This window comes from Sorex araneus, chromosome 1 (genome assembly GCF_027595985.1).
Source record: "Sorex araneus isolate mSorAra2 chromosome 1, mSorAra2.pri, whole genome shotgun sequence".
NCBI lineage: Eukaryota > Metazoa > Chordata > Mammalia > Eulipotyphla > Soricidae > Sorex > Sorex araneus.
Window position 1 is genome coordinate 436,424,430 of NC_073302.1, and position 14,079 is coordinate 436,438,508.

General features: G+C 48.5%; 1 protein-coding gene across 2 annotated transcripts in view; it reads left to right on the forward strand.

Annotated features, from left to right (window-relative positions):
• Nucleotides 1-9,485: 9,485 nt before the first annotated feature.
• TRIM24 (tripartite motif containing 24) overlaps nucleotides 9,486-14,079 on the forward strand; it is a 123,586-nt gene continuing 118,992 nt past the window's right edge. For both annotated transcript variants that reach the window (XM_055140649.1, XM_055140656.1), the window contains exon 1: nucleotides 9,486-9,981. In XM_055140649.1, the coding sequence (XP_054996624.1) occupies nucleotides 9,501-9,981 (481 nt within the window). In that variant the 5' untranslated portion in view covers nucleotides 9,486-9,500. The remainder of the gene's footprint in view (nucleotides 9,982-14,079) is intronic.

The following is a 14,079-nucleotide window of genomic DNA, read 5'->3' on the forward strand; positions in this document are numbered from 1 at the left end:
CACTCCCCCAGCACCACCAGAAGTGATCCCTGAGCTCAGAGCCAGGAGTAAGGCCTGAACACAGATGTATAAGGCCCCAAACTAACAAAAACAAAATAAGCTTGATATTGTTTGTGCCACAGAAATTGTTATACCATACCCTATAACAATAAAATAAATTGAGGGACAAGAGCAATAGTACAACAGGTAGGATTCTTGCTTTGGATGCAGCTGATCCCAGTTCAATCTCTGACACCTCGTATAGTCCCTTGATCCTTGCCAGGAATGACCCCTGAGCACAGAACCAGGAGTAAACCCAGGACATTGCTGGTGTGACTCCAAAACCAAAAAACATAAACAAAAATTCAAGGACAAAATGAGTGGATACAGAAACTGATACACATACATGATGGAATACTACTCAGCCATAACAAAGGTCAAAGTCCTGCAGTTTGCCTCTGTGTGAATTGTTCTAGCAGGTATCAGGCTGAGTGAAGTTAGTCAGAAGAGGGACAAATACGAAATGATTCTTCTCATCTATGGGATATAAAGTAGCCCCCTACGGGCTACTAAAGCTCAATGACATCAAGCCATGAGAGTTAGTCCACAGAATTGAGTTTATCAAGAGTGCGAGAGGAGACTTTAAAACACTTCAAACACCGGGAACATTGACACTCTGGTTGGTGGGTGTGGTATTAGAACATTAAGTGCCTAAAATTCGATCACTGTTGTTTGGAGACTGGGGTGGGCCCGCAGACTCCAAATTCCTGAATGTGCTCAGGGAATACTCTGGCCATGCTTGAGGGATCAAACCTGGGTCAGCCACATGCCTTAACCCTGGTACTATCCCTGTGATTCTGATACACTATTACCAATAATATTGCAAATTCACAATGCTTAAATAAAAAAATGAAAAGTAGAAAATAAAAAAGAAAAAATTAACAAACAAAATCCTAAGCATGGAAAACATTCTTCTCCAGCAGTATAAAAACTCAGGATCCAGTGAAGTCCAGATTTTCTTTGGAATGTTCAGCATTTAAGTATCCCAGCCTCCGAAGGCAACCCTTTTATGTTCTCCGATGTAGTACTGTCACTGTCACTGTCATCCTGTTGCTCATAGATTTGCTCAAGAGGGCACCAGTAATGTCTCCATTGTGAGACTTGTTGTTACTGTTTTTGGCATATCTAATAAGCCACGGGTAGCTTGTTAGGCTCTGCCACGCGGGTGGGATACTCTCGGTAGCTTGTCGGGCTCTCCAAGAGGGGCAGAGGAATCAAACCTGGGTTGGCCGCATGAAAGGCAAATGCCCTACCTGCTTCATTATCGCTCCAGCCCAATATAGTACATGGACCATAAAAAATTCTTTCCTCTAGCATATACTAGAGGAAAATATACTGCTCTCTTTTCTTTTTATGGCAAGAAGGGGGCCCACAACAGACTGTGCTTAAGGTTTACTCCTAGCTCTATACTCAAGGATCAATCCTGGCAGGGTTATGGGACCATATGAGATGCAGGGGATCAAACCCAGGTTAGTCACATGCAAGGCAAGTGCCCTACCAATTGGCTAACTTTGGGTTGTCCTTGCTTCTCCCACAGGGAGCTTAGGTTTATTGAGCTACTCCCACAACAGTACCCCAGAGGCACACCCAATTCCATCAAACACTAATAATCCTATATTGTTTTTCTCTTTCCTATATGTCACTTTGCACGGTTTAGCAATGTCCTTTTTGTATAGACACAAGAAAACAGTTGATGCTATGCTTTTGTAGCATGGTAGTTAATTGACTCCGGAAAAATATTTACTCCTGGGCATCCATCACATTTACTTGACTTAAGCCTGAGTTGCCCTTAGTTCCTACCACTCCAAAAGTAGGGTCTCAAGGAAGGGACTGGATGGACCAAGGGCAAGTCATAAGCTACCATGGCATCAAAAGGGGAAAACCCAAATGCCATAAGAAGTTTAATAAGTTAAGAACTCGGTCATGGAACAAACCCTCATGACCCAAAAAGAAGCAACTGAAAAAGGACCCTGCTGGGCTTAGGGAAGACTAATCTGGCCTGAGGACTATGGTCTGGAATATATAGCGAGATGACCCAGGAAGAACTGACCTTTAAGATAATATATCTCTTACTATGTTATACAAAATGATTAGAAATATTAGTAAGAAGTAAATTACTATGATTGTTTAAATGAATTACTAGCTGAGGAAGGGAGAAAGCAATACACCCTAGGTGGAATCCTGCCCTTAAGCAGATCTCCTAGTAATCTAGAGTGCTGAAACCTCAGATGGGATCTTGTTGAGTTAATCTCCTAGAACGAAAACATCTGTTTTCTGTATCCCACCTATGTGTATCCCCACCCTTCATGATTTCTATATAACTATGCTGTAAGGGTAGAAAAAAGAAGGACTATGAGGACAAAGATGAGGGAACTATGATGACTGGGACTATGACCAAAACTATGACTGTGATTGTGCAATAAGGGGAGAGATCAGACTATGCTGGGGACAGAGAGAGTAACTGTCTACCCACCAGCTTGAAGACCTGTTTCTCTGTTTCTCTGATGCTTTGTTTGTCCACCGCCATGGGCCAGCAAGGGTAACAGCTCTTGGCCACTGAACACTTGAATCCTAAGCACCCTCGGTTTTCCTTGAAACTCACATCTACCCACTGTGCTATCTCTCCTGACCCAGTCTCATATTTCTAAAATGAAACAAATTGTGGATATTGGTCATTCCTTCTTGCCCCTTTATCTGAGGGTGGCAGTGTTGAGGTGGTGTCCACACCTAGCAGTGCTCAGGACTTGGTCCTGGCTCTGTGCTCAGGGGTCACATCTCACAAGCTTTGGAATCGAACCCAGATCAGCCGTGTGCAAGGCAAGTGCCTCACCTGCTGTCCCAGTCCCTTTTTTTCTTTTCCTTCCTTCCTTCCTCCCTCCCTCCCTTCCTCCCTTCTTCCCTCCCTTCCTTCCTTCCTTCCTTCCTTCCTTCCTTCCTTCCTTCCTTCCTTCCTTCCTTCCTTCCTTCCTTCCTTCCTTCCTTCCTTCCTTGCATTATGTTGTTGGCCCATACCCAGTGCTCAGGGCTTACTCCTGACTCTGTGCTAAGGGATCATTCCTGGTGGTGCTCAGAAGACCATATACTGTACTAGGGATTGAACTGGGACTGCCATATGCAAGACAAGTGATATAACCCCTTTACTATCTCTCTGACCCATAGTGCCTTTTTCTAGCAGATTTCTTTACCTTCAAGTGGGAAAAGAAGTCATTTACCCCTTCTCTCAGGGAGAGAAGATGGTAGTAGTGTTAAGAAAATAGCAAACCGTACAATCAGATTGAAAATGGTTACTGGGGGAAGGAATGCAGGGCAGGGCCTGGCTGTGCCTCTTTATTTGTCTTTCTTTTCAGAGAAAGAATTCAAGGCCAAGACCATCTAGATAATAGAGATTTATAAAGGAGATAAAGATGTGTGTACAGAAGCTCTCCAGGGAGAGTCATAACCTGGGCTTTGGGGTAAAGGTTTCTATAGAGTGAGCTAGGAGGACTAGGGAGGACTCTGGGATCAGGAAGGTGGGGCTGGATTGAAGTAGTACAAGGACTGGCTCTGAAAGAGGAGCCGAGATGGTGCTCCCTGGCAGATGCCTTGACCCTCAACCAATCAGAAGTTATCAAGTAGCTGGAAAGCCCCCTAGACCATTCCCAATGAAAAGTTCCTGTTATGTAATGCGGGAAGATAAATACCCCCATGCACTGGTGGCGAGGAGCCACTCCTCCAAGGAAACCCTGTGTCTGTGAGCCAGACAGGGGCCCTAGCTCAAGCTAGCCAATAAAGACCCTTTGCTTATTGCATTGCCACTTGTCTTCCTGTGATTTCTTTGACAAGATCTTGGCCCATTCTAACAGCTCCTACCTTACACACATTATTAGCATATAAATAGGCAGCCAGGGGGTGTGTAAGATAATATGTGTTTCGAAGTTAATGAGGGGGAAAAAAGTGAAAAAGGAATAGGGTTGTATTCACTGGGCATGCTCCAATAAGCTGGCTGGATCTGGTTTCCCAAAAATCCTCCATGAGGAAACTGGTAACCACAAGGCTACCTCTGCTAGTGTCTCAAGGCCCCTTAATTTACTTTACTTTAGGTAGGAAGGATAGACTTTTTTGCTTTTCACAGTCAATTTTCATATTGTTTCTCTTGTAACAGTCACAGTAGAAAAGCAACTGTTACAATCAGGCAGTAGAATGAGACATTATGGAGAACTCTGCCCAGTGTGGAGCCATAGAAATGACAAACAATGGGGAAGAAGTGATAGTAAGACAGGTAGGGTGTTTGCCTTGCACACAGCCAACCGGGGTTGGATCTCCAGCATCCCATATGAACTGCTGAACCTGCCAGGAGTGATCCCAGGAGTAAACCCTGTGCACTGCCTGGTGGAGACCCCAAAGAAACAAGAAAATAAATGAAATCTTGCACCACATATGGCTCCTCAACATCTTTAGGAGTGATCCCTAAAAACAGAGCCAGGAGTAGTCCTAAGCACCATCAGTTGTGGTGGGAGCACAGGAGGAAGAGGGAGGGTGAGGGAGGTAGGGGCAGAGAGAGAGAGAGAGAGAGAGAGAGAGAGAGAGAGAGAGAGAGAGAGAGAGAGAGAATATTCTTAGATACATTGGTGGTGGTAAAGGTGCAGTAACTTTGCTTATCACAACCATAAATGTTAACACTATGGTAACCATGTTACCTAAACTTCATTTAAAAAATGAAAGGAAGAAATCTACAGTAGTTTGAATCTCTATTTGCTGTCAAACCCTTGGAAGGACACTATCCAAAAAAGAACATCACATGATTTTATTTTTTTAAAAAAACCTAAGAGAATACATTCATTTTCTGTACTCGAAGAGGCTGATGGCGCTGAAGAGGTAGTACAAGAGGAAGGTGCTCACTGTGCAATGCAGTGGATCTTAGTTTGAATCCCTGGTACCACATAAGATCTGGGAGCACTTGAGGGGTCGGTCACAACTGAACACAGCCGGAAATAATCCTTGGAGACTGGGTGGGGCCCAAAAACAAAACAAAAATAAGAGAAAAGAAAAGAAAGGAAAAGGAGAGAAGAGGAAGGAAAGAAAAAGGGAAGGAGGAAGCCAGGAGACAGCTCAAAGGGCTGGAGTGCAAGCTTTGCACGCTCTCCAGATCCAGCCCTGCAAGGTTCCCAAGGACAAGCTGGGAGTAGCCCCAGGCCACTGCCTGGTGCAGCCCAATATCTGCACAGAAAAAAAAAAGTGATCTGTTTGAATAATTGGTCTTATCTTAAGAAGGCTAAGAATATTGAAAGCAATTTTCTCTGTGATAGTTTGAGACTTGAAATTAGTGGGTTATAGCACTTTGCTCAGAATTCTCAGAACCAGCATCTCCTTTTCTACCTGTCAGTCTACCACTACCGCCTGAGGCTGTGAGAAATACTTCCCTTGCTTGTTTGTGGGCCACATCCCGCTGTACTCCTGGATTTGTGCTCAGGAATCACTCCTGGTGAGTTTGGCAGTGTGGGAGGCAGAAGCCGGGGAGGGAGGAGGAGTCTAACCCAGGTCACTGGGTCCACTCAAGTGCCTTTTTCTTGTTTTCTCTGTGAGATACATAGTTACAAGGTTGTGCATGATTAGGTTTCATTGATACAATGTTCTAAAACCCATCTCTTTTTTTTTTTATTTAGAATTTTTTTCTTTTTCTTTTTTTAAAAATTTTTTTTATTAGTTTATTTTTAATTAGAGAGTCATCGTGAGGGTACAGTTACAGATCCATACATCTTTGTGCTCATGTTTCCCCCATACAAAGTTCGATAACCCATCCCTTCACCAGTGCCCATTCTCCACCACCAGTAAACCCAACATCCCTCCCCCCCTCCCCAGTCCCGTCTCCCCCCACCCCACCCTGCCACTATGGCAGGGAATTCCCTTTTGTTCTCTCTCTCTGATTAGGTGTTGTGCTAAAACCCATCTCTTCATCATGTACATTTCTAATCACCTATGTACCAATGTCCCCAGTTTCCCTCCTGTCCCCCCCCCCTTTGCCCTCAGTTTGCCTCTATGGCATACTTTCTCTCTCTCTCTCTCTCTCTCTCTCTCTCTCTCTGTCTTCCCCCCTGCCCCTCCTCTAGCTCTCTGTCTTTTCTTCTGGGTATTATGGTTTGCAATATAGGTACTGAGAGGTTATCATATATACATATATTTTAGGCTTTTGGGGGAGGGGCCACACCCAGCAATGCTTGGAGATTACTTCTGACTCTGCACTCAGGAATTACTCCTGGAGGTGCTGGGGGGGGGGGCGGGCATATGGTATGCTGGGGATCGAACCAGGTCAGCTGCATGCAAGGCAAACGTCCTCCCCGCTGTGCTATTGCTCCAGCCAAATTACTGCTATAGTTAAATAATAAAAGAGACCCAAGATTCAGCCTTTAAGTAACAGTCTGGGCCATTCTTATGCAAAGCAAGTCTGGAAAGTTACTATTGTGCAAAACTAGCACCTGAAGTTCATAAAGGAGAACTCTACTCTGGAGGTGTCCTTTGGATTTAAGAAGTAACAAGAGGGGCCTGAGTGAAGGCACAGTGAGGAGGGTGTCTGCCCTGCACTTGGCCCACCTGGATTCTATCCCCAGCATTTCATATGGTCCCCTGAACACTGTCAGGAGTAATTCCTGAGTGCAGAGCCAAGAGTAACCCCTGAGCATTGCCGGGTGTGACCCCAAAAGCAAAAAAAAAAGAAGTAATGGGGGGCTGGGAAAGGGGGAACAGTAGGGCGCTTCCATTGCACCATGCAGCCCTGTGTTTCAAAACCCAACAGTCAATGTGGTCCCTGAGCACATGTGGTCCTAACAGGAGTAATTCTTGAGTACAGAGCCAGGAGTAACCCCTGAGCATTGTTGGGTGTGATTCCTTCCCCCAAACAAAACCCCAAGAAGCATAAAAGCAATATGGAGGGTGCTAAAAAGATGGTACTGGGGTTAAGGGATTTGCTCACTCTGGTTTGATCTCCAGCCCTCCAGGAGTAATTCTTGCCTGATCAGAAAGTGTGGAGTAAGCCCTGAGCACATCCAGATGTGACCCATCCCTCACCTCTCCATTCCCGAAATAAAATTCATTAACAAGCATGGGAAAGAGGCTGGTCATTGCAGCCGGAGCTTAGCAAACACCAGGTAGGGTGTTTGCCAGGTGTGTGAGCGACCCAGTTTAATCCCTGGTACCCCATATTCACCCCACCAGCACCACCAGGAGTGACTCCTGAGCGCAGGGCCAGGAGTAAGGCTCTAGCCCTGCGCTCAGGGAGTAAGGCCTGAGCACTGCCAGGTGTGGCATCCCCAAACTGTTAGAACCAAAGTGCTGCCATTTTAGTAGGTAGGAGCCATTTTTTCTTGCTTGCTTTTTGGGTCACACCCAGCGATGCTCAGGGGTTCCTCTTGGCTCTGCACTCAGGAATTACTCCTGGAGTGCCTGGGGAACCACATGGGATACGGGGATCGAACCTGGGTCTGCTGCGTGCAAGCCAAACTCCCTACCCACTGTGCTATCGCTCTGACCCAGGAGCCATTTTCTATGCTTATGTAATTGACGTTTTGAACTGGGCATGAACCCCAGATCATATCCTGGAGCACATCCTGGAAACAGAAACAAAACAGCCGGTGCTTGCAGGTGGCACCCGTCAATAAGGGCAGGGAAGGAAAGAACCTGGTGGTCACTCAAGGCTGAGATTTGAGGCTACTTAAACCCTTCCCATCGGTCAGAGGGGGTCGCGCTCCCGACCGTTTTCTGTGGGGTGTGACCATGACCGGTCAGTCTGTAATAACTCTCTGTAATAAAATCCTCAAACTCCTCACAGGTGGGTGTCTTGTGTTCTAATCGAGGACCCTAACAAAACAAAAAAATAAGGGTATAGGAATAGTTTTGAGAGTGACTGGGACGCCTGAATTTGCCCTCTTTTCCCAGCAACATTTAAATTTTTACAAAATCTTTTCCCACTTTATAGAATTTGTTTCTGTAGTCCTGTGTATAGAAAGCTTAACGTCCACCCACCCCGCTCACGACAACATACGTTGCTTCTATACTTAAAACTCCTCACAAGCTGGGCTTTGGTGGGGTGGGGGTGGGCCTCACTCTACATTGCTCAGAGACTAATCCTGGCAATGTGCCCTGCTTGGGATGGGGTGCAGATGTGAGGGACACTAAGACGAGTAGGGAATTAAACTCGAGTCTTCTGCATGCAAAGGAATGTACTAACCTCTGTTCTATTGCTCAGACCCTTGTTTTTATTGTTGTTGTTGTGTGTGTGTGTTTAAGTAAAATGTGTGTAATTTTGATGTGAACATGGGCAGATGAAAAGGGAAACTGAAGTTTTAAATTATCTGCACATTAATACTGAGGTTCCCTGGGTTTCTTTTGATGAATCCATATTTATGATATAAAGTCACCTGCAAACAACCTATATGCTAACTTGAGAAAACCAGAACATTTTTTTTCTATACTAAAAAAGTAAATCGTCCATTTCGTGGGCAAAAACCTTCAAATAGTCCTTATTTATGAGAACCTTCTCTCAATCACCCCACCGTCCACACACCCCTCCCCCCCTTTTTTTCTTTTGTCATGTCAAGGACTGATCCCAGCTCTCAAACCGCCCTTATTCTTCATGCTCGTCTCTCATCATAGAGATGCATGGATCTAAATGGCAAAAATCTATGCTGCCTCCACACCATCCTTCTCCTCCCGCCCCCGAGAATATATATATATTTAAAAAAAAATCCTTTTCTTGTTTGCTCTCCAGGATCTCGAAATAGTCCTCCTTGGACACTCCGCCTAAGATCTACCGCTCAGGTTTCCAGCAGTAAAACCGAGAGTTTTCCAAGCACTTAATAAAAGGTGTGCAGTGGACACAGTGGCGCTCCGCCCCTGGGAGGAGCTAGGGCCGCTGGACCGAATTAGGCGCTCGGTGGTTTAACAAATAAACCTTTAATCATTTCGGAGGAGCGTAGCCCCCGCCGAGGTCCAATCAGCGGCCGCGGTTCCCGCCGTTCCGGGGGCGGGGCCGGAGCAGCCCCGCCCCCTCCCAGCCTCCCGCCGCGGCCGTCGGAGCCTCGCGGGCTTCGGCTGGGCCCGCCCCCCCGGGCCAGGCGCGGCTGCGATTGGGCGGCGGGCGGGGGGCGGGGCGGGGGGCGGTGTGTTCTCCCCCCCCGCCCCGCCAGAGAAAGGCGGGGAGACGCGGGCCGGCTGGGCGGATTCGACGCGCGCCGCGGCGGTTGGCGAGGCGGCCGGGGCCGCGGGGCGAGGAGCGCTCCCCGCTGACGGATTCCGTCCTTCCGGCCGCGCCGCCCGGGAGGCGGGTCCCCGGGGCCTGAGGAGGCTCGCTCGGGCCCGGCCGCCGCTCGGGTCAGTCGAGAGTGGCCCGTGAGGAGGAGGAGGAGGAGGAGGAGGAGGAGGAGGTCGTCGGGCGGAGACGGCGCTCGCCCTTCCCCGGCGGCGGCGGCGGCGGCGGCAGGGGCAGGACAATGGAGGTGGCTGTGGAGAAGGCGGCGGCGACGGCGGCCGCGGCCTCGGCGGCGGCTTCCGCGGCGGCCGCCGGGGCCCCGTCGGCGACGGCGGCGGCGGCGGCGGCGGCGGCCTCGGCGGCCTCGGCGGCGGCGGCGGCGCCGAGCGGCGAGAACGAGGCCGAGAGCCGCCAGGGCCCCGACTCGGAGCAGGGCGGCGAGGCGGCCCGGCTCAACCTGTTGGACACTTGCGCCGTGTGCCACCAGAACATCCAGAGCCGCGCGCCCAAGCTGCTGCCCTGCCTGCACTCCTTCTGCCAGCGCTGCCTGCCCGCGCCCCAGCGCTACCTCATGCTGCCCGCGCCCATGCTGGGCTCGGCGCCCGAGACCACCCCGCCGCCGCCGCCGCCGCCGCCGCCGCCGCCGCCGCCGCCGCCGCCGTCGTCGTCGCTGCCCGGGCCCGGCTCGCCGGCCGGCGGCTCCCTGCCGTTCGCCACGCAAGGTGAGCGCGAGAGAGCGAGCGAGAGGGGCTGTCAGGGCGCGGCGGGGGAGGGGCGCGCGCCAACTTCCCGCGCCCCCCGCCCCCCACCGCCCCCGAGCTCGGGCCGAGCCCCCGCGCTTACGGGGAGCCGCCGAGCGCGGGAGACGGAGGCGCGGAGACGACGAGGAGCTGGCACCTCTTATTTATTTATTTGTCTTAAAGGGGGGGGGTGTTGTCGTTGTTGAGCGTCTCTTGCAGGCTGCACGTCTTCTTGTTTGCAACCCCCTCCTGCTCCTCTTCCTCCCCGATGCAGGTTTTAGGGGGTCTTCCTACCTGCCTGCGGCTCCCCGCTTCTTCTCTCTTTGCCGCGGCTGCTTGGGGACAAAGGAACTCCAGGCACTCTTGTTCTTTCTGTTGTTGTTGTTGTTTTGTTGTTGTTGTTTGCGGCTTGTTGCAGGATTTTCTTTTGAGGCCCGTTCAAGTGTCAGAGAGAGGGAGAGAGAGGGAGAGAGAGCCAGGTGATTTGGAGCCGGGGGGGGGGGGGGCTGCGAGGTGGGTTGGGCTGGGGGGCACGCAAGGGTTGGCATGGCTTTGGCACCCCGCCGCCGGGGACGGTGCAAGTTGTTGTTGCCTTTGTCGCACGGCTTACGGGGGGGATGGAGACTTTTGACAGGTAGTTCCCTGGGCTCGGGAACAGGTTTTGCGGCCGGCCCAAGTTCGGGAAAAGTGAGCGCGGGGCGGGGAGGTGAGACCCGGGCAAGCTTTTCCAAGCAATTTCAGCGCGGCGAGGGTTGGAGGCAACTTTCCGAAACTGTAACCAGCGGCGGCAGGTATTCGGGCTCTGCGACTCTGAGCCGGGACTTGAGTCCGCGCTGGAATGCCGCTGTTGCACAGGGGTGTCGGTCTGGGCGTGTGTGCAGCGGATAATCGCTGCAGACACGCAGTTGACACAGCGCGGAGTTGACCCGGAGACCCGTTGTTTTGTTTTTGTTTTTGTTTTTTTTTTCCTCCCCCGGTGGGTTTCAACCCAGGTTCTCCTAGTTCCCTCTTCCCCCTTTGTTTCTCTTTTGAAAAGGGGCTGGGCGAAGGAAAGCCCTGGGAAAGCGTTTTCACTAGAGCAGAAAGCGCTCATGCCTGTGGTGCAGGATCATAAAGATCAATGGCTCTGGAGTAGGAGAGTCAGTCGGGCAGGGTTACTGCCCGGCATAAAAAACCAGGGTTCCCTAAGACTAGGGACCCCGGTCCATTGCTTGGACCAGAGTCCTCTGGACCCCTGGCAACCTCTGGCATTGGGAATCAGAAGAAATGTTGATGGGGCTTGGGTATAGGACAGTGGTCGGTAGGACGTTTGTCTTGCATCTGAGGGACCTGAGCTCCATGCTGGCATCCCATGTGGACCCCCAGAGCCGCGCCAGGAGTGATCCCTGAGTGCAGAGCCAGGATAAGCCCTGAGCTCCGCTAGGTGTGCCCCTTGTCATTCCCCCTCCCCAACAGGTTGGTGGGTTGGCTTATGTTGTCTCCATGAGTAGTAAACTGCCTTTTGTCTCTGGTCGGAGTCCTTAGAGCCTCTGTGGCATCAAGGGGTGGTTACACAGTTCTCCTGCACACCCGCCCGGGAAAGTGCTCAGATTCTTGAGGCTGCTTTGCTCTGAAGTTGCCCACCTGCTGGGAAAGGAGTGTGGGTGAAACTCAGATCTTAGGGTTTTGTTTTGTTTTGATATTTTTTTAGGCCGTACTCAGAGATGTGCAGGTTTTACTTTGCAGTGCTCAGGGAACCATTATGGGCTGCCTGGGGTTGAAACTGGGTGAGCCTTGTAAGGCAAGCGCCTTGCCACACTATACTATTTCTCCATCCCGCCAAATCTTAATTCTTTTAAAAATTAATTCTTTATTGGCTTAGGGGACCATCTGGGGTGCTGGGGCTCAAACCTGGGTTTGCCACATGAAAGGCAAGCACCCTGCCTGCTGTACTATATGGCTCTGTCCCCATTATTTTGGGGAGAGGGCCATGCCACACTCAGGCGTGTCTCGGGATGCTTGGGGAACCTCATGCGCTGCTGGGGATCAGACGAGGGTTGGCCACGTGCAAGGCAAGGGGTGAGTCACCCTGCGAGACTCTCTGGCCCAAGAAATGTACTTTTTAAAGTGATCAGAAAAGGTAACTAAAACCAAAAACTGTCCTCTTTGTTGTTGTAGTGGTCAGTGGGGGTGAGGGGCTGTGTGTGCAGTAGGGGTTGTACTTGGAGGTGGTTTAGCTGAGGTCACACTTGTAGCCCTGGGGACCATACTGTTCCTGGTGGCTCAGTAAAGTGAGGAGCAATGATTCCTGCCATCCAAATTCTTGAGCTGTAGACTCAGACTGGAGCAACAATTGCTCTTTTCAGGAAAGTCAGCACAGGCATTCTGGAGCTGTTATCTTTCCCTCACAGGGTTTTGGGAGGAGATGAAATAGTAGAGCAAGAAAACTTTTTAGAAACAGACTTAGATGTGAGGGGCGGGGGGAAGGGAAGAAATACTTGTTCAGGAGAGAACACGCTCTAGAAAGAGCAAATCGCCAAGATGCATCTTACTTGTTCAAGAGAGAATACATGCTTGAAGAGCGATTTGAATGTTTGTTTTGGTTTTGGGTTTGGGGCAAGACCCAGCAGTGCTCAGGGGTTCCTCATGGTTTTGCACTTAGGACTTACTCCTGATAGTAGGGGCTGCACCATATGGAAATTGGGATAACATGGGATGCCATGGGATGCCTCGGTTGGGAATCAAACCTGGGCTGGCAGCATGCAAGGCAAGGGCCCTACTGGTTCTACTGTCTCTCCAGCACATCTTTCTCTTTTTTATATTTTAAATTGTTAAATAGGCTAACAGATCTGCATTTTGTTCACAGGATTATGGAAATAGTTTATTGTATGCTTGGCCATAATATTGAGACCAGAGTGAATGAGAACATCAATAGTAAAAACTCTGGTCTTTCATTCTGAGTTAAGTTCACAGTTCTAGGTTTCTCAAAATGTTCTGTATATTCCCAGATTTCAAATAGTTTTCTCTTTGTGTTGTAAGGAGGTGTTCAAGGAAGATGTTTATATCGAGAAAACGTTTTTGTTATACTGAGGAAAAGGCTTTTTACAAACGTTCTTTTCAAAATATACTGCTAAAAAGGTTAGGATTATCTTCAGAAAATTAAAAGTAATCTGAGGTCTTGGATATTTTATCTCTTGATCTGTCCTTGCAAACTTATTTTAATACTAATTGAAGCAAAAGCTTTAGAACTAAATTCAGAACATTTCAGAACTAAGTAGGTTTTATTTGATCATCTTTGTTCTTCATTTGAATGAACTTGAGGGTAATGGCATCCAAGGTCAACTGTTACACTTGCAAAAAGAAACTAAGGTAATTGAGATGGAGATCTATAGACTTGGAGGTAAAATAATAGGGAATGGGCCTGGGGAGAGTAAAGGGGAGGAGAGGAAATTTAATTCCACCAGATTGTTAAGACAGAATGCAAGGCTAGTGCTCAACTTAATTCTTTTTTTTAAAAAATAAAACCTGGATTTTGTGTAAGATTTCTCTAGTATTTTATATTAGCTAGGATTCTAGTATTTGATATTAGCTAGGATTTAAGTCTTTTATTATTTTTTTTTTACAGTAAAATGGTTTTTAGAGTTAGAGGGATGGAGGGACAGACATGATGTCTTCAAAAAAAGAACATAATTAAAAATTTTTATTTTATACAGTAGTTCACGATATTTGATTACATTCAATATTCAAATACCAATCCCACCGCCATTACACTTTCCCATGACTATATTTTGGATGTTTACATCCTGAACCCCAATCCCTGCCCCAAAGCAGAACTGAAAAACATATTTTGTATTGTTATGAAAAACCGCTGAAAATGCTACAAAAAGATATCCTTAGAGAAAAGAATATGAAAGTTATTGTATTTCACCCAGAGGCCATTAATCCCTTCTGTAAGAGATCACTAACGTGTTAAAGGTTGAGCCTTGTGTGCTTTTATATATATATATATATTTTATATATATATATATCTGTTAAAAAAAAATTCCCTCTAAGATTGGTTGCCTCCTATTTTGCACCTCATCAAATGTGGTGCAGTACTCT